At 38.0% G+C, this 20598-nt stretch overlaps 1 protein-coding gene across 8 annotated transcripts in view; it reads left to right on the top strand.

Annotated features, from left to right (window-relative positions):
* Positions 1-226: 226 nt before the first annotated feature.
* RUFY2 (RUN and FYVE domain containing 2) overlaps positions 227-20598 on the top strand; it is a 31251-nt gene continuing 10879 nt past the window's right edge. For 6 of the 8 annotated variants that reach the window (XR_012776184.1, XR_012776183.1, XR_012776186.1 and 3 more), the window contains exons 1-12: positions 227-339; positions 3223-3396; positions 3875-3992; positions 5498-5599; positions 6922-7045; positions 9309-9370; positions 9987-10052; positions 11869-11938; positions 13705-13806; positions 14604-14720; positions 15329-15496; positions 16971-17068. Coding sequence is in view for 4 of the 8 variants with exons in the window: in XM_075505324.1 (XP_075361439.1) it covers positions 336-339; positions 3223-3396; positions 3875-3992; positions 5498-5599; positions 6922-7045; positions 9309-9370; positions 9987-10052; positions 11869-11938; positions 13705-13806; positions 14604-14720; positions 15329-15496; positions 16971-17068 (1205 nt within the window). In the remaining 4 variants the exon portion in view is untranslated. Of the gene's footprint in view, positions 340-3222; positions 3397-3874; positions 3993-5497; positions 5600-6921; positions 7046-9308; positions 9371-9986; positions 10053-11868; positions 11939-13704; positions 13807-14603; positions 14721-15328; positions 15497-16970; positions 17069-20598 lie in introns of those variants that run through there. The other 2 variants (XM_075505326.1, XM_075505327.1) reach the window with 2 other exon arrangements.

Genomic DNA, 20598 nt, shown 5'->3' with positions numbered 1-20598 from the left:
CCTCTCTGCTACCGCCCTCTTTGCTACCGCCCTCTCCAAGGTGGGCAGCTTAATGCCCTCCACTCTCAGGGCAAGGGATATACAAACACTGCAGTAGTAACAGCCCTGCAAGTAAATCCCGGCTGTCGCCATGCGGGTTATCGCGACAGGAAGGAAACCGCGGCGCTGCCACCGCCCATCCTGGAAAGGCCGCAGCCCCCGGGCGGGTCCGGGCCGGGGGCGGGTCCTCCCGCCGCCGGGGGTGCCGTTGGGCGCGGGCGGAGGGGTCGGGGCCACGCAGCGGCGGGACGGGAGGAGCCGCAGGGAGCGGCTGAGGCGGCGGCTCCTCTCCAGCCATGGGTGAGCGGCGGCTGCGGCGCCCGGGGAGCGGGGCCGGACTGGACGGGGGGCGCTGGGGCCAGCGGAGGGGGAGAAGGGGGCCTGCGGTGGCCGCCGCCCCTCAGCCGCCGGGGATATCGGCTGCGAGCTGCGTTGCGGCGGCGCCCGCACAGGCGGAAAATGTCCGCTGCGGCGGGAGTGGGGCTGGGGACGGCCCGCGGCCTCGGGGACGGTGGCGGTGCCGGCCCGGCGTCGGGGGTGGCTTCCGGCCCCGCGGTCAGTCAGCCGGTGCGGGGCCTCGGGCGCTGGTGGGTCTCCTTCTCTCCCTCCCAGTGGCTGGGAGGTGCTGCCGGTGCTCATGGAAACCAGGTGGTGTGCCGGGGAACCGGGCTTTGGGAAGGCTGAAGGGTTCGTGCCGGCGAGCACGCTTTAGTGGAGGAAAACGCTTGTTTTCTGCTAGCTGTCGGGTGACACAGGGAGACCTTGTTCAGCCTGTAGCCGTAGCGAGTACACGCTTGGGGTTTGGTTTTTTTTTTTTTGGGGGGTGGGGGGTATTTATAAATACTGCTTGCGGTAAGGGTTTGGCTGCTCATCCAAACTGGAAGAGGAATATTGTCTCTTGGGCCAAGCCTTGCTAGTCAGACTCTGGTGAGGCTGGTGACATCAAGTGCTACCTCCAAATATTCCCTTTGGGGGCTGCTGCTTTGGGGTGAGAAGGACCCTTCAGGGCCCTTCATAGCTCATTTTGCTCCATGTGTGTACAGTCTGCCCCATATAATCCCTGACCAATCCCTTACGAGAAAACATGCCATGTGAAATTCTAAATCTTGATTTTTTTTTTTAAGAAGCAAGTCAATAAAAATAGCTATATGCAGGTAGACCATGCTTTAAAACAGACCAAAAATGCATTTCTGCCTCAGAAAGACCAGGCAAGAGGGCTGACAATTAAAAGGACAGTAGATGTGGAAGTCTGTCTGTGGGGAGGATCAGCTCCTAAAGTCAAAATGAGGTCACCTGAAAAAGGAATTTGTAATATGCCTTTGGGGAAATAGACTTGAATACCTAGTGAGGGAGAGCTATCCACCTGAAGTCTGAATCGAACAAGGCTTTTTTTATGATAACGTTCATATTTAGTACTGTCAAAAGCAAGCCTAATAAAAAAGCAGGAAGTCTGATATGAGCTGTACCAACAGAAACGCTCCTGTTGTTGCAAGCCTCCATCTGTTCCAGACAGGGGTGTACTGGTGCTGCTCTTGGTAGGGTTGGTTCAGTCCCCCTTGGCTGAGCAGGCAGGAAGTCAAGAGACAAACTAGGGGGCTGTGTCTGCTAACTGGGTAAATTTTTGCCAGAGCACTGTCACTAACTGTCTGCTGTGTCTGCTAACATCTTTTAGTGTTTTCTGTTAAAGTACTGGCAAATTGAGAGACTATAAAAGTAGTTTTTAAGGTTATCTCGGGTACATCATCTCAGTCACTTTTTTTTTTTTTCTCCCTAGAAAGCTGAGGTAGGTTATGTTGTATGGTAATAGGGTAATTTGATATTTGACAGGCAGTTAGGAATACAGAAAATTAGAAAGTAATTTTCTAAGTTTCTAATATCTAATACCTAAATATGTAAAGCTCTGGTATGCAAGAAATGAGACAAGTAATTTCACTGCTGTTTGAGGAACCAAGAAAGCATCCATCTGTTACAATAATTTGGGGGTTTTTTGTTTTTGGCTTTAATGTATACAGTTCTTTATGCTTTCTGATGTGCAAAGAGATAAGGTCATATACCAATACTCAGATTTGCAGCGGAAAGGCTCACATTTTTCTCAGACACAAATCTGTATAGATATTTCGACATCTGTGTCTCAGTGTCTTAAAAAAGATGATCTGCGTTATTCATTTGTTTTTTACTTCATTTGTTAGATATAATTGCAAATAGCAGAAAACAGTAAATCATCAACTTTTTTTGCTTCTTTCTAAATTACTTTGATCATGGTTAATAAACAGAGGGTTGTTTTTAATCTGTTTCAGTTTGGCAAAATAGAGGGTGGCCTGAATGTTTGAACTGCTTCATTACAAATGAAAATAAACTAAGAATCTCCTGAGCTCTCTGGTTTCAGTAGCAGGAGCTCTAAGAAGAGGAACCTTGTCCATTCTGTCAAATTAAGATGATTTTAAAAAGCTATGGGTTTTTTACTGACTAGATTTAATCCCCAAATGTATTTTTGTAATGTACGTTTTGTAAAGTTTACCAAAAACATTATTAAGTTAAAGCAAAACCTTTAGTTCTTAACCTTTCCTGTGTAGAAAATATTTTGTAGCTATATGAGAAACTGAAATTTCAGTATGTAATATGTAGTATTTTCCTGGAACTGCTCCTGGTTTACTGGCTGAGACTATGTACAGCCTAAGAAGGAAAGCATGTGCTTATGCCACTGTGAAATTAAGACTACAGCGGAAAGTGATTATGTATAAGAAGTATTACGTCTCTTTCTGTAGGTAGACTGTAATACACCAAATAGATACTTACATTAGTAGGAATGCTGCTTTGATATCATGGTAAGGGCACTCATTGCTGTTATGCAGCAGAGCTTTTGAGTGCAGCGTTGATGCCTGTGTTAACTTGCAGTTACTGATTGCTTCCAAGATGTGCTGAGTCAATACAGTACCTGAGAACTGACATTTCCAGCCTCGTTTTTTCATTCACCTATTAAAACAATGTAAGATCTGTAAGGGTGTTTGTTGGAGTGGATGCTTTTCTATAACATCGTGGTTTATAGCACTTACTAAATTATTCCTTTGAGTTTATCTAGATTAAGATATGTTTTTCTTTGCAAGGTGGCCATGAAGCATTTTATTATTTTATGTCTCTTCTAAAACTTGAATCATAACTTTTTTTTCCCCTTTATTGTCTTAGCTGTAAAGGACCCTACAGCTGTAGAAAGAGCAAATTTACTGAACATGGCTAAATTGAGTATCAAAGGACTCATTGAATCGGCTTTGAGCTTTGGCCGCACTCTGGATTCTGACTACCCACCTTTGCAGCAGTTCTTTGTTGTCATGGAGCACTGCCTGAAACATGGCCTTAAAGGTGTGGTAATTGCTCTAGCTGCATATTTCTCATCCCAAACATGCCATTTTTCTTCCTTTCTTTCTTGAATGAGATAAAATCAAAGTGTGTTATGTTGCTTTAAGAAGTGAAGAAAATATGTAAATTGTCACTTTTTATAATTAATAGTGTCATTATTAATACTTCACAACATATTTCCACATTTGCTAACTTTTTCTTTTGTATACCATTTGTTGTAAGTGATCCAGGGATTACCACAACTGCATGTATGTAGCTTATATTTTTATCTAGTCATCCTTTTTATATTATTTTGTTCTAGCACAGCAATTTTATGTTCACAGCAAAGTAATTAAGAAAATGGCTTTGGATACTGGTGAAATGACCAGTGTTATCTGGAAGTCTAGGCTCAGCAGTTAACCCTTTCGTCACACCAGCTATTTTGAAGGAAGCTACTCCAGTAATTTAAATTAATTCAGTTACTTAATTTTTCTTTTCCTAGTGAGAAAATCCTTTCTAAGTTACAATAAAACCATCTGGGGTCCTCTGGAACTTGTGGAGAAATTATATCCAGAAGCTGAGGAAATAGCAGCAAGTGTCAGAGATTTGCCTGGCCTTAAGTAAGTAGTATTGGTAAAATACAGCAAGAAAATACAGGACCTGACTGAGAATCTACAGATGTCTCATGATTTCATTTGGCATTAATCAAGCCTTTCATCAGCTAGCACATGATATTGGGGAGAGCACAGGTGCATCTTGCTAGCTTTCCATGTTCTACAAAAAACAGCTAAAAAAGTAGGATTTTTATGTTCTTTTCTGATGTTCCTGGGGGAAAGGTTTTCTGAATGGTGGACGAAAATGATGCAAAATGGAACAGGTTTTTTATCAAACAGTCTGCAGTCTAGAATGGCAGCAAACACGTGAGTCTAGTCAGCAAAGGCTGTATAAAAATAAAAGGTAACATATTGAAGAGGAAAGTATTAGGCAGCTTTTCAGATTCTTGTGTGTTGGGTCCTTCTCAAATGTAAATTTATGCTGTGAACTAAAATCTCCTCCCATTCCTCCACACTCTGCTTTTGTATTTAGCTTTATAATTGGCCATACATTAAATTCCAAAAGGGTTTGGTTACATTGTCATTGGTATATGGCAGCATAAGGGTTATTATTTATAGCTTTAGACCTTATCTACAGCACATAGGTATATAAATTATTATTTATTCTTGTAGCAGGCCAGATGAAATAATACCCTTTGCCAAGTGTGTTACACTCTTCCTATCCTCATACGGCATGTGGGTTTTGGGGTTGGTTTTTTTTTTTTGCATTTATGTGCTTACCACTTCTTAAGTGTGCAAGCACTAGAAGAGGACGATCTAAAGGTCCAGGTTTAATTTGTTGGATATTAATGTTTGCCAGTTACATAAATTTTCATCTTTTTGAATTGTCTTTCTACAGTACCACTGAAACACTGTAAACAAGTATGAATTAAAGCTAGAATTCAGTACGTGTTGTGTAGACCCAGAGAACAGGATTGGGAAGGCAAGCTTGCGTGATGAGTTGTAATGGACGTTTGGTTATTCTTCTCACAAATCCCCTGAAGACTTTCTAAGCAAGTTGCAGAAAGGAGACTGAATTGTTGCAGGTGTTTTACTTCAGCTAGAAACAGGACTTTCGCGATTATCTTTACAGGCACTGTCAGGTTAAGAAGAAGGTGCTTACAGGAAAACAGCACCACTCTTAAAAATTCTTTCCTTGCGGCTAGCAGTGTCCTGTGTGTGAACAAAGCACATTCAAATACAACAGTGCGTAGAAAGTTGCATGTTTTCACTCTTTGAGCAAACCAGTTAATTTTGCTGTCATGCTCTTGTGGTTTCTCTGTTCCTGTTCTTTCCAGGGTCTGCTCCCAAGTGCAGCTGAGTTTATGAAAATTTTTCTGATATTATCCCAAAGCTTGGAGTCAAAGCCTAGATATTGTGGCTTCCCAGACTGCATTGCTCAACTAATAGTTTAAAATACCCTTTCAGAAATACCAATTGCTCTACCAATAGACTGATAAGATGTTTAAGACAGTGAGTTAATCAATATATTGTTGATTTGGGACTGTTTGTCTTCATGCTCTTTTTTTCAGAACACCACTGGGCCGTGCCCGGGCCTGGTTACGGTTAGCACTAATGCAGAAGAAAATGGCGGACTATCTTCGCTGTTTGATCATTCAGAGAGATCTTCTCAGGTAAACAATTAAGTAGATTTTGTTTATAATTTATTTTTAGAGGTTTAGTCTCCTGAAAAAAAAAATTATTGTTTTCTATTTGCTACTTTTAAATGTATCCTTACTGTAGGAACATGTAGCTTCTGGCCTGTGGGCTGATTCCTTCCAGTCCTAAGGGTAGAGGGACCAAACACCTCTGCCTCATCAAGACTGAGGGCCAGCTGATGGGTGAAGAGATATTTCTTCCCCATCATGTAGGTGGGCCTTCTGCAGTGTGCCTGACTGTTCCTTCATAGATGAGGTTGATGGGGAAGGGCTCCCACTGCATTCCTCTGCCATGCAGATTACGGGCTAGAAACCTCTGGAGAGGAGATGAATTCGCCCTTGCCGCATATATTGTTTCCTACTGAGCTGCGATTGCATGGAGGACTATTGCCTTGAACTTTCCTTTCACAGTTCTAAAACTGGCATTGCTCTCTTCTACTATAACTTCTTTCAGATGGGGCAGTTGAAGCACAAAGGGAAAAAAACCTTGTCATCTTAATTTCAGTTCTATAACGTATACATATTTTTAAGACTTTTCTTGTATGCCTAGATAATGCTGGTATGTTAGGATGACATTGGTGTTCAACAGCTATGGACTTTTCCATTGAAAGTACAGTTTATTCCATAGAGTCTAAAACTTTATTAAAAAAATGCAAGGAGGAGGAAGTAAATGTTGGTATTCTGTTTAGTGGAATGTTTTTCTTTTAAAAACCTTTTTAGCATTTCAGCCCTTTCCGTTTCTCTTCTCTTAGCCATTTAATCTCTTACTTGGCTTCTTTAATTTCAAGCATGTATTCATTAAAGTCCAGACCTTTTTTCACACAAGGTAAACTTTTTACCATTCTTCTTTTGCATTCTCTAGTGTTTCTTAACAACACAGGAATTGTCTGACTCAGAGTGGCCCAACATCAATCTGTTGTGGTATACTATTCGAAAGTAGCTAATAGCAAGTGTATGTAGGGAAGAGCCTTTTTTTTGTTTTTGTTGTTGGGTTTGGTTTTTTTTTTAAAAAAAGAAGTCTTGCCCCCAGATTTCCAAGCCCTCCAGCAGCTTGTGGCTCAGATTTCTGGAGCCAAAGGTAGTATTTTTGTTTGTAATAGCCTTTGAGACAAACCGTGCACTTTCAATTTTTAAATATTTATGAGATGAAAGTATGGGCAGACCCAGTTAATCTTTAAGGATGTTGGAGTAAGGTTAAAGTAAGAGAAACAATTCAGATTTAGATGTCACTTATTATTAATTTATTGCATGTACATATACTGAATGTACCAATAAGATGCAATTTTCTTCTTTAACAGTGAATTTTATGAGTATCATGCACTAATGATGGAGGAAGAAGGAGCAGTTATTGTTGGGCTATTAGTTGGGTTAAATGTGATAGATGCTAACCTGTGTGTGAAGGGAGAAGACCTAGATTCACAAGTAAGTCAATACAGGTAAAGTAATGTACATGCAATCCAGAAGATTTTTGTGTACAGTGAATTTTGTTACTATGGAGTTGTGACTTGTTAGAAATCTTACTAGAGACTGTTTAGGGTGTGATCCAGCTTCTGGATCAGTGTGGGCTGTTGCGTTAACCTCGGTATCAGTTGAGTCAGACCTTTAGATGGTGATAATTGTCAGAGTGCAAGGGTAAAGTTTTATGCTTTGTCATCAAATGGATGCAATAGTAGCAATGCAGAATTCTTTCCATCTTAATTGCATAACTCGTCTTTTTCCTTTGCGGGAGAAGTATAGTTCCATGATGAGTTTATCGCATTCAGTTCATTTATTGTTGTTCTGGAGCATAATAGGAATGTTTCAAGGACCCGAAAGAAAAACTTGCTTCGCATAGTGTAATAAAAGACCTTACAAGAGGGTGACTGCTTTCAATCTGCAAAGCAAGACTTAGAATTCTTCCTCCTTTGCAAACTGCTTTGACTTTGAACTCTGATCTTTTCCAAGAAAATCTTGACGGATTCTTTTTAAAGGCAGATGCACAAGTATTTATAAATAAATGTAGGCTGTGTTCAGTCCTGATTGTTTTTGTCCAGCTTATTTGTGGAAAAAATCGTAATAGTTTAAGTTGTCAGTGTTAGGTTAATGGTTGTACTTGATGATATTAAAGGTCTTTTCCAACTTAAATGATTCTATGATTCTAAGTGGTTATTACTGTATTTCAGCATATATTTGATGAAAAAGCAATTTCTACGGCAAAGAAAAGTTATAGCTAATTGGGTATGTATGCTGTTGAATCATAGGGTTAACTTGTCTTCAATTCTTCATTCCAGTTACTATCTAATGTTTTAGGCACTGATCTTGCATACCAGAAGACATAATATTGAAAGGCCTGTAATTATAGAAAACTTATCAATGTGCTCTTCTTAGTATTGAGAATTATATGTGTGTATTATAAATCACAAAATCTGTTGCTAGCTACACCTGTGTTATCTAGGTCACTTGGTGGCTTTGCTGTACGAGGGGAGATAAAACTTGATTTGAGAAGGTAGTAGTGGTTGTCCAGATGTGATTTTAGAGTAATTCTGTTTGTGAAGAGTAGTGTAAATAAGACACCTTCTCAGAGAAGCCAGAAGCAGCGAGTTGTATTGAGCAGAAAGAGAAACTTCTGAAGGATGATGGAAGTCACATCCGGGAGCATAGTTTTGGTATGTTAGAAGAATGCTATTCAGTGGTGAAATGTGTGGACGCAGACATGGAGAATTAAAACAAAGTAACTTTTCTAGAGATTACATTTTACTTTTTTATAGAAATAGTATTTTGCTTTAGTAAGAAAAATACGTTTTTAAAAAAGCTTTTGGAGGAGAGACTTTTTAGAAAAGATATGGAAAGAACAAGTAGAAGACCATCATAGGAAACTGATAGGAGAGCATTGTACAAACCAAGGAAATGTTAGACTTTGCAAGTTACTTGTATTCAAAAGCTAAAGGGAGCTCAAGAAGGAAGCAGTAGGTCAGATAAATTGAAATACTTTTGTGAAGAGGCTGGTAGAGACCAAAAAGGAAGGGTTTTGGTAAAGCAAACATGGTTAAATACTTTTGTTAGAGATTCATGAATAGAGTTGGAAGCAGAACTCATGGTAATGTTATTTATAGTATATGTGATTAAATTACAGTTGAATAGAAAATAAATTAATTAGATTCAGATATAGAAGGTTTAAAAAAATGAATGCGGTTGAGTTGGCACACCTGGAAATCAGCAAGTGTGGAGAGGTCGCATTATTTGGCAAGGAATATTGAAAAGCTAAACATGGGGGAAACATCAGTTTGGGAGATGTGCTGTGACAGGAAATCATGTGAGACACTACAGACAAATTATCACAAGTCTGCTCAATCAGTGATAGAGTTGAGTAGTATCTGATAATTCCCCAAATGAAAGTCTTCCTGTAAATTCTTGGCTAAGCTCAGTCAGAGGTAAGAAGTCATCTTTTCTTTGGGATTTGGTACATGGCACATTGTTAATTTTGTTCCAAGGTAACATAATTCTTAACAAATATGTGAGACTACGCTTTAAAAAAATCTTGTTTAAAATGTTACGGTTCAGTTTTTTTGAGCTTCTGGCTGAAACTGGACCAATCTTAAAAAAGCTGATGTAACTGAGGTTTTAGTAATTACGTAGATACAAGACGGTGAATATCAACAACAGTTACTTGTATGATATGAAACCGTGTACATTTGCTTTCCCCTAGGTTGGCGTGATCGATTTCTCTATGTATTTAAAGAGTGATGATGACATTGGGGGTAAAGAAAGGTATGTCCTCACCAAATACCTCAGATTTTGCATGTTAACAAATGATTTCTTGACTGGTGCCCTGTTCTTTGTAGAAAAAAGTCAGTTCCCTAAAGATTAAGTCTTCTGATCTCACTGTCTTGAGAAAAATGGCACGCTGTATTGTTCTGTATTACTAATTAGCTGGAAGAATATTTGCACTCTGAAGCAAGCCTCAGCGACATCACCTACTTCCTTTACCTGATGGACAGTATTGGAGGATTGCAAGATGGCAATGAAAAGGAACCTGCTAACCTTTAAGCCCTCAGGTTGGGATTTAGTCAGTGTTTCAAAGAACCAGAGTTAGGCAGAGTAAATAAACATCCTTTTTCTTTTGAGACTGTATGTCTCAAAAGATTCTTATGTTTCATGTAGAGAAATTGTTTGCAGTTAGGGCATTGGGGTTTTTTGTCTCTCACTGATGTCACAACATATAAGTTACTGACTTCATGATTGTGAGATGAAGTTGCTTCCTTTCTTTTTAAAAAGCACAATTAAGATGGACATTTGCGTATGATGGATAGATATGTATATATTTTCAGTACATAGTGCACTACATCATTTTGTTAAAGCTAACTTTCTAATGTGCTTGCTTTAGAAATGTACAGATTGCTGCAATTTTGGACCAAAAGAATTATGTTGAAGAACTAAACAGACAACTGAAGTAAGTATTACTTTGAAGTATGCATGTCAGTCCAGGCTTACAGGTGAAAGACACCTCTAATTCCTTTTGTACCACAGCTTTGTGAGAGAGAACTTCAGAGAAAGGGGTGCAAATTCTTCATGTTTAGACTGAGGATGTAGTGAAGTTGGAAAGGATGCACTCTTCTGGAGAGACTCAGGAAGTCTCAGTTTTCATGCTTTTTGGTTTTGACAGTCAGAACCTTTATTATTCAAAGAAATGAAAAACAGCAGGCCAAAACTGATCGAGGTCCTCAGGATTTTTAACTTCAGAGGAATGAAAAGCTTGATCTGGATCTTAACTCCATTCTGTTTAACAGTTTTCAAAAAGTATTATTGGGTGTTCTGGGTGAATCCACATGTTTTTGTTTCTTTGCCTTTCATAATATTTTAGTTTGTAGCTTTAATGCCTAGGATCAAAACTGAATAGGTTCATCGCTTGCTGGAAACTACTTATACATTGTAGGGTGTGGTTCCTCTAGAAACAGTTTTCAGGAAAGCAGCCTTTCCCCCTTACTTTGCTGGATGGAACAAACTTAGTCCACCACTGTGTTTGTTACTGTACAAAGAAAGGAACGGTGCTTGTAATTCTCTGAGGAGTATTGTACAAAATTAAACAGTGTGAGGAGCTAAAAAAAGAAGAAAAAAACAAACCTGACAAGCCCACAAAGAACTGCTGTAGAATCGGTAGTATAGCTGATCTTCTTGATCCCTTTTTGAAATGTAATCATACTTTTTCCTTTTTAATGCTGGTAATCTTGATCATTAGTTACTACATGACTGCTGTTGGGGTAGAGAAATTCTGATTTGAAATTGTGTCAGTCCCTGAGCAGAAACCTTCATCAGGACAGAATAACTGTGTGTGTCAAATATGAACAAAATGAAAGTAAGTTAAAGAGGAGAAAGGAACTATCACAATTAAGAATAGTGGTGTGTTTGTGATGATAGCTGTCATTATTCAGGTGAGCCCCTGTGTATTGAATATGTTCTTGTGCACTGGTTTATGGATGGAATTCCTTGCAGACCAGTGATTCAACAGCTCTATTTTATTTCAGGTCAGCTGTTCATTTCCACACATCATAAAATGCATTAATCTCCTCTACCTTGCTATTCTTGATGAACTGGTAACTTCTGAGGACACTATGGTAGAAATACGTGGAAAAGTAAATGGTGTTACAGAACAGGGTTTTTTTCTGTGTGTAAAGTGCAGCCTAAAAAAATGTGCTTATGGCAGAAATGGGCAATCAGGTAATGGAGAAGGCCTGGATGTAGTTTGATATGATAAAAAAACCACAGAGTAATAAAAGGGAATAAAATTCTGACGAGACTTACAAACGAAGTCAAGAAGCATCAAGAAAGAGGTAACCTGAGGTTAAATCTCAAAAAATACAGAGAAGCAAATAATTTTATAAAAGAAATGGATTTTGGAGAAAGAGAACCTGGAGAATGATTTTCATTGGGGGGGGGGGGGTGCAGGGCAAGAAGATTGCAAACTTTTTTAAGGGAACTCATGAAACATTTGAGTACAATATAGTTGTGAGGATAAAGGAAAGGGAGAAATGTAAGGTCACACCCAGCCAGGAGTTTAAGTGACAGGGATAACATTGGAAGCTGGAAAGAAGTATCTAAACATTCAATGAAGGAGACTAATTTTCTTATGTTTAGGAAAACCTCAAATAATGGGAGCAGACCTTTTAGGACTTAACCATTAATCGTTGTACCTCACATTGAAGCTTTTGAGCTTGGTTGAATGAGTTTTGGTGTAATTTTGAATAATTTCTTTTCTTTTTCTCTTTCAGTAGCACAGTTAGCAGTCTACATGCAAGAGTTGATTCACTAGAGAAATCGAACACTAAACTGATCGAAGAGGTATTTTTTTTTTTAGTAATGTATAATAGATATTTACTCTCAAAAGCTACTTTCATAAATGTACTTAAATTATTCTAATTTACATAAGGTCTGTGTAATATGTTCAGATACCTTTACTAGCTGCAGGGATTTGAAGTCAGCTTGCCTAGGTAGCATGCAGCATCAGTAAATGAATTCTATAGAACATTGTTCTGGTTTTGGCTGGGATAGAGTTAATTTTCTTCCTAGTAGCTGGTACAGTGCTGTGTTTTGGATTTAGGATGACAATAATGTTGATAACACACTGATATTTTAGTTCTTGCTGAGCAGTGTTTACACTAAGTCAAGGCCTTTTCTACCTCTCACCCCACCCCACCAGCGAGTAGGCTGGGGGTGCACAAGAAGTTGGGAGGGGATACAGCTGAGACAGCTGACCCCAACTGACCAAAGGGATATTCCATACCATGTGACGTCATGCTCAGCATATAAACTAGGGGAGAAGCTGGCCGGGAGTCTGCTGCTCAGGAACTGGTCATCGGTCAGCGGGTGGTGAGCAGTTGCATTGTGCACCACTTGTTTTGTATGTTCTTTTATCATCATTATTATTATTATATTCCCTTTCTTTTCTGGCCTATTAAATTGTCTTTATCTCAACCTATGCGTTTTACCTTTTTTTTTCTGATTCTCTCCCCCATCCCACTGGAGGGGAGTGAGCGAACGGCTGTGTGGTGTTTAGCTGCCTGCCGAGTTAAACCATGACAATCGCAATTTCCCACTTTGGACAAAACCAGAAGAGAAGCCTTTCTTAATGCTAGCTGTCAGTCTGATTTTGTGCAGATGACTAGTCCATAATGGATGACACCAGTTACTACAGAGACAGAAAGTAGTTCAGCATGCAGTTTTTGTTACTGTTCTCAGCTTTAGCCAAAGCATTGTTTCTTGCTTATTTACCATGTGCTTATATACAGTTTTTAGACTTGTCTAGCTCTGGTTTTGTATTTATACCCTATATTTTTGGTTATCTTTGATGCTTGACTAGATTCTAATATATTTAGCTTTATAAGAGAAAGCACACTTTTTTTTTTAATTGAGCTGCTTGAGAAATAGTTAATGAAATGGAAAATTAAAATGTCCAAATTCAGCTGTTGAAGGGATAGCTAGCTCACTCTGGGTGTTAATCTATCCAGATAGAGGGGAAACTTTTTTTTTAAAGTGTTAATTCTCAGAGTATTCTGGTTCCTTTACAAGCCTTCAGCCCAGCTGTCCACCTATTTTGATCAGCTGGCTTATAATTCTGACATTAAGGTATATACTGTAGGGGCCAGCTATAATTTTTTCTCTTTTGTAAATATGTTTTCTTTTCATCTGGGAGAAGTTTTCTTATGTAAATTGCTCCATATGATATATTAAGATGTCCAAAAAAGAACAAAACTGGATATATTTGAATCCAAATGGGAAGAAAAAATTTAGGATGAGGAAAGGGAATTGAGGGTCTTTAAGTCATAATGAAGCAATGAAAAGAAAGCGTATTCTTTACCATACTTGAAATAATGAAATATTTTGAGTATGCATGCTGTTGTGTAATTAAAGTGACTTGTTACTAAAACCAGGAGCTTTATGTTTTCTTTAAAAAGAATTAAACCTCTGTTTGGTAGACTGCGAGAACAGAGCAGAGAATGTCTTGGTCTTGCATTCATCAGAACATTTTTTCTTTATTTCCATTCACAAAAGTGGTCACACTGCTTTTCCTTTTTTTATTTTCTTTTCTTTTTTTCTTTTTTTTCCAGTTAGCAATAGCCAAAAACAATATAATTAAACTTCAGGAAGAAAACCATCAATTAAGGAGTGAAAATACCCTTATTTTAATGAAAACACAGCATCATCTAGAGGTATGTTAGTTTTACTGTATTTAACATAGTAACATTGTGTGGTTCATTGTCATTTGAATGTTCTTACATTGCAACTTGAAGTGAGCAGTAGCTGGGCCAGATCTAAAACAACTTTTATTAGGGGAAGGACGTATTAGATCTGGGAAGCTTTATAATGGCATAAATATATCGAAATTATAGGACACTAGGTTGTTTTATAACCATATGCAAATTTTGTAGCATTTTTCCTTGTATTCTTTCTATTTTTCTTCCCTTCTTCCTTTTTTCTTTAAACTGTAAGCTATATCTAAGAGCATTTAAGGCAATATTTTCTGAAAACTTTGTCAAAGTAGTGCGTGTTTTAGTTGGCAAATGGTCTGTTCTGACCTGTCTCGTTATATGAAACGTCATTTGGAGTAATTGTGTATACAAGTGCTGAACTTTTTTTTTTAAGCTGTGATTTGTAGCTCCTTATGTAACTTCCTGTATGTGTTTTACAGGATAATTGGTAAAAGCACAGGTTAAGCAGATGTTTGGATTGCTCAGTACTGAAACAGTTGTGTATTAGAGTGACTTACTGAAGGAGGACTGTACTGCAGTACAGATGTTTATTTTGCTAGATTTACTCAATTCTCATTACAAAACTGATGACCACATAGCAGAAAGAGCTCTTTCCCTGTTTGTACTGTGCTTGGAGAATGTATTTTTAAGCTTTTTTGTTTTTCCCCACAAGTGTTAAATTTATGCTATTAACTGCTAATAACTGCTAAACTTGTGATGAAGATAGATAGATAGATAGATTCTCTGTGTCTTTGTAGGCAACTAAAGTGGATGTTGAAGCAGAACTTCAGACATACAAACACTCCAGGCAGGGTTTAGATGAAATGTACAATGAAGCACGTAGACAGCTTCGAGAAGAATCACAACTTCGACAAGTAAGTATTCTTTTCTAGAATTACACAGCACTTCTAGAAAAGATTACGCTTGAGAAGAGTCTAAGCTTTTGCTGAGCTTAGACGCTGCCTTTAATTAACTTGAATCGCCTTTTCTCTAACTGCTTGTAATAAAAAGGGTTTTTTAATGGAGTAATCAATGCATCAATATTTCTGTAACAATGCTGCTAAAGCATAGTAAAGAAAATACGTTTTCTTTGAGAAATTTTTAGGGAAGTTGTTAGCAATACCGTATGCTCCATATGTATGCTAAATTTTTCTTGTGAAAATAGAAATGCTTTAGTTCTATTTTTGTAATTAATACTTAGGCAACTCTTTATGCAACACTGGCAGGGTAATTTCTTATAATGTGAGTTGTCTTATCCCAAAGTTTTTAAAAAAAAAAAAAAGCATCAGTCACTAAGTACATGAGAGTGTAATGTTTATGTAGTGGATAATTTGCAAAGTTAAAGAGGGGCAGAATTTCTGAAGTGGTGAAATAGGTGGTGCTGCAGCTGTGTTAGAGTTAGCTTTTGTCTTTTTCAAAGCAGAGATAAAATGTTGCATAATTATTTAAAGATTCTGTGTTGTATTGTGTTTGTGTTTTATAGGATATGGAGAATGAGCTAGTGGTTCAAGTTAGTATGAAACATGAGATAGAACTTGCCATGAAGTTGCTGGAGAAGGACATCCATGAGAAGCAGGATACCCTCATAGGCCTTCGACAGCAGCTTGATGAAGTTAAAGCAATTAACATGGAAATGTACCAAAAGCTGCAGGTAAAGGAACAGTTTGCTGTTAAACTGGTGAAACAACTTTGATTGGAGTGAGAGAGATGCGTTACCATTTTGTTTAGTTAAATACTGCTGTTTCCTTAATTTTTGGTTTCTTTCCACTTCTTAGGTCAGTTTGTCGTTTTGGAACATTACTGATGCAAGCATGATTTCGCACAAAGCAGTTGTTAAGGCGGTCACTTAATGTTAGTGGGTTTATAGAAGAAAAGAGCATGAGAATAAGATCATGGCCTAATAACATGCTGTGTGGAATAGAGAGAGTAATAGTATATCTAGTGATAATGACACTTTTTGGCCTGCATTGTATAAAAACCCAAGAGAATGCAGGCATGGAGTGAGCAGTTAAAGAAGAGATCTGAGCTTTCAAAGTGAGGAAAGGCATTTTGGGAAACGAGGTTGTGTTAAATGAAAAAAGCTAATTACAGGGTTTTTGTTTTTAATCTGTTAACAAATTAAGAAAATCTGTAACAATGCAATGCTTTTTTTGGGAGAATATGGATCTGAGAGACCCAACATGCAGTTAACAAATGACCAAACATCAGGGAAGTTTAGCAGTGAATAATTTATGCAGAATGTAAATTTTATTTATGGAATAAATTATCAAAAACAGCACAAGAAACCAGTCAAATCTGTGGCAGAATGAGTGGAAAAAGTTAGGATGCTGCAGAGAGGTAATTGAGATGATGGACAAAGGATGCTACTTTTCCACCTGCAACTGTGAGGAAACTGGACCAGAGGAAATATAAATAGAGCTGGAAAGAAAAATAAGAAGAGAATGTTCTTCAGTATGTTAGGATCTGTAGGGTTTTGTTTTTCTTTTAAAGCTGTGCTTCTGGGGACTGTGGGTAACACTGATTGCACTTAATGACATTCAGACCTGCTTCCTGGGCAGAGTAAAAATGTTTAGTCATGCCCAATCTCTGCTGTTTAGGGACTAGTTGATAGTGTTGATCTGCATAGCAAAGATAATGCTCTACCTTTTATTTAGATCTTCAAGCTGCGATTGTAACAGCTCTGCAAGCAATCAAAATTGTGAAGTGTGTTAGTAAAATTCTTAAAAGATTTTTAGGCACATATAGTAGTTTGATAAGAGTTGGAGAACCTTAGGGATTTCCAGGACTAAGCATCTTAGCTCTTTGTTGGTAGGGTTCTGATGGGCTACTTAAAAAGATGATCAGTGAATTTAAGTTGACTTGCAAAATCATTAACTAAGAAAGGAAACCAAAATGAAAAATGTATACTTATTAAGTAGCATCTACACTTGCAAAGTACAAAACTACGAATTTGCTAGGCATAAAATTTTAAGTACTGTCAACTACATTTTTTAGATGACAATGTTTAAAAAGAATCAAAACCTGAAGCCATTTTAACGTTTTTCCCTTCAGATATTGAAGAAAAAAACCCCATGAGGTAAGTGTAATGTATACCTACTTCAATTTTAACCTTTTTTGTAACACAGGTTTCTGAAGATGCTATGAAAGAAAAGAATGAAATAATTGGTCGATTAGAGGATAAGACCAATCAAATTAATGCAACTATGAAACAACTAGAACAAAGGTACAGGCCCATCTTTGTTTTTCTTCATTCATTTCTCCATCCCCTTACATTTTACTGCATTCCTACACAGTTGCCACTGAAATGTAACTTTCAACTAGAAAATGTAAAAAGAACCTTTCTGAAACTTTAACTAGTGCTTTAGTGTTTGATTTTTTTTTTCTTTTTAACAAATACACTTATTTTAAATACAAACTTAATCTTTCATTTTTCTTCCTCCACCGTCTTTCTTCTGGTCCTATGTTTTTGTGCTGATATCAAAAGTTGTTCTTTCAGCTGTTTCAAAATTCTGATTCATTATTACCTCTTTTTTTTTTTCCCACCTGAATGAGATGCAATAGGAACCAAAGCATTAATCTTGCTTATACTTAAGCATGTGCTTAATATAAACATTTAATGCCTTCATGGGTCGCTGCTGTATTTTCTGAAGCTCTTAAAATTGTCCGTTGCTTTGGAAGTACCATTATTTTCAGTGACATAACGAGTTTTTACACTGAAAGGTTGAAAAGTGAAAGACTAAAATTCCAATACATGAATTTACATTATGGTTAGACTGCATGTATTACATATTAAAATGTGATTAATATGTTTTAATTTAGTGGCCTATATGCAACATTGATCTTTTTAATTGTAAAATATGACATATCCATAAGCCCTGTCATGTTGGTGTTTGACATGTCTTTTTTTTTTCATTTAAATCTGATTATGAAAAACATGCTTATGTATTTAAAAAAATAGTGACATGAATATTCTTTTATTGACATCCTTTTTTCCTCTTTTTTCTTTTTCTTTTTTATCCTTTATCCCAATTTTTGTTTTTACTATTTTGCTGCCTTCATCTGTCTTTGATTTTTGTCCACTGCATTCATGAAGTGACAAAGATCTGTTAACTCAAACTAGGACTATTGCAATGTCATTCGTCAAATGTGCCAGCAATGAAGCTCAGCACCAGTATAAACTTGTCAAAGATATATCATTCTGAAAGCTCCTCCAGATCTGTTGTGTTTAAATAATTACTGATAAAATACACCTTAAAAATTTTAAAATTACAGTTTTAAATATGAAGTGGTATTAGAAATCCTGCACTGTAACTGATCGTAGCTGGGTTCTATTTTGTTTTCTGAAAGAACATCATCTCCGATCTCACTTTACCCTCTTAAAAAAAAAAAAAAAGTAAATTATTGCACTGTTATTAAGCAAATGTAAGCTAGTTTTCTAATGCTATTTAATCACTTCTTAATTGTCAAACAAAGTTTATTTTAAAAGGTTAGCTATCTTTACTTTGACTGTGCATTTTTATGACATTTGTTTCTAATCTAGTGATTTTTCCTATTCTTTATGGTATGAACAGATTTAAAAAGTAGCCCTTCTGACTAGTATTTCCCTTCTCCCCTGCTTATTTCTTTCACTGTTAGGCTGTATTTATCCCCAAAGCATGCTCTCTGTTGGTTTTTTTGGTTGTAACTAGCACTGTTTTCTTAAACAGCGTGACAGGAGTTTGGGGGAAGGGGAGTTGGGTGCTATATCAGAACAATATATTTAAAAAAAGAGGGTGATGTCAACGTACATGTTCAGTATGTACAGTGGAAGAATTACAGGGTTTGGAGATAAAACAGCTAGAGTCTAATTCCTTTTTGCTGGTGTGACGTGGGGTAAAATATTTTCATGGAGTTAAAATGTATTTGGAGGCTGGACTTGGATGGGGCTCCAGGCAGGGAGGGCAGTGCGCTCTCGCGAATTTTGTAGCTGTGACTCCTGCCTAGAACAGCTGCACCATGATAGCTACAGTGGAAGCTGTAGTAATAAATAGGATTTACATTCAGGGCCCAGATCCTGAACTTGTCTAACTTGTTTGTCGGCTAAGGATCTTGCCTGTCTGTGGCTTTGTCTATACTGTAATCATAACCTGTGGCTTTGCCCAACCCTTTTGCCCTTCCCTCCATCATTAGGCAGTCTGTACAACTCATATTTCTGCTTTGAGTTGCTGCTTACCTGCACTGCAGAAGAGAGCTTTAGCTGCTGTGACTGCCCTTGATGCGCTTCCCACTGTTTGCTCTGGAGTGTGGACGGGAAGTTGACTGGGAAAAGAATCTTAGGGTCTTTCAGCAGAAGGGGGATGTATTTGCAAAAGCGGGGGCAGGACGCAATAATACAGAAAGGGTTTCTACTCCATGATTATATATTGCCGTATTCCTTGGTTTGGAATCAGAAAGAGCCTTTAACATGAGTTGGCTGCTAAAAAAGAAAAATAAATATCTCCCATCCTCAAAGAAAATCCAAACCAGAAACACTGAATAAAACAACAAGTAGACCATAGCAGAAATGGGAGTGTTAACCATCTCACGGTCGTCTATGCAAAGAAGCCTCAGTATCATCTGAATCGCAAATCCTGCTGCGAACTCAGTCCAGCTCAGCATTTGTCTGAATTACAGTGGTGCAGTTAGCCTTGGTGCTAGTCTAGAGGATGGTGCTGTAGCCTGGGTTGGCTAGCATGTTTCTTGGGTAGCAAGCTCCCTTTCTACCTTGGTTGTGGAAACTACACTGCAGTTTAATTTGTGATTTAGGGAGGGTTTTAACTTGCTTTTGGTGTTACTGTGTTGTGTAGCTTCATTCAGCTTCTTTTGCCCAGTGAATTGACCCTGCTTTTTCCCAGTATTCTCCTTTCCGTATGTGTTTTGGCCCTCTGTGTACTACCATTGCAAATGTGACTGGGAACATTCTTAAAACTACTGGTATAGTTGAATGAGATAGTACGCTTTATTAAGGTAGTTTAATTCCAGTCTTTTTTCACTTGTTTACTGGCGGCGTTTGGAAAGTCCTACTGGTGCAACTTCATCAGTAGAAGCACAAATGTAGATATATTGCTGACTTAATTTATTTTTAGCTGACATTGGGAGTTGTGGGTTACTCTGCATTCAGCTAGCTGCTGGGAAGTGAGAAATCAAGCACAGACAGTATCACAGATTTCTCCCATCACTTACCTGAGAGGCCCTTGAAACAGTTTTGTTAAACAAGACGCAGCAGGGTGGGGACATTCAGTGGTATTTTACAGGCCCTTTTACTCTCCTGCCTTTTCATCAAGACAGGTGTAGCTGTGATACAGCACAAGTTCCATTTTAGTACTTTTACTTACATTACATTACATCCATCTTTTTTGGACTGAAGACGTGACCAAGCAGAGAGGAACCACAGGGAACTCATGGATTCCAAGGGGAGTGCTAGCTGAAGCAGAAACAAACCCCTGGAATTCAGAAAGGAAAGATTAAATTAAAAAAACCAATCCCTCACTTCTTGATTAATCAGTTTAATTTATTTTGTCTATAGTATGGAGCTATTTTAACCAGTGTGAGAATGTATTATTTTTAATACAGATTATTTAAATTAATTTCATAATATGATGTAGTTGATGTAGTTCTATAAATGTAGTGGGACCTGTCAGGGTGGTCTTGTTGTATTAGGCTAGTTAAATTTCTTTGCTGTCTGATTGCAGTGCTCTGTATTCAGCCTTATGCCTGAATTGTTTTGAGCTGCTT

The sequence above is a fragment of the Mycteria americana genome, chromosome 6, assembly GCF_035582795.1.
Source record: "Mycteria americana isolate JAX WOST 10 ecotype Jacksonville Zoo and Gardens chromosome 6, USCA_MyAme_1.0, whole genome shotgun sequence".
In the NCBI taxonomy this organism is placed as follows: Eukaryota; Metazoa; Chordata; class Aves; order Ciconiiformes; family Ciconiidae; genus Mycteria; species Mycteria americana.
Note: the sequence above shows the minus strand (reverse complement) of the source record. Positions and strands in the feature narration are given on the sequence as shown.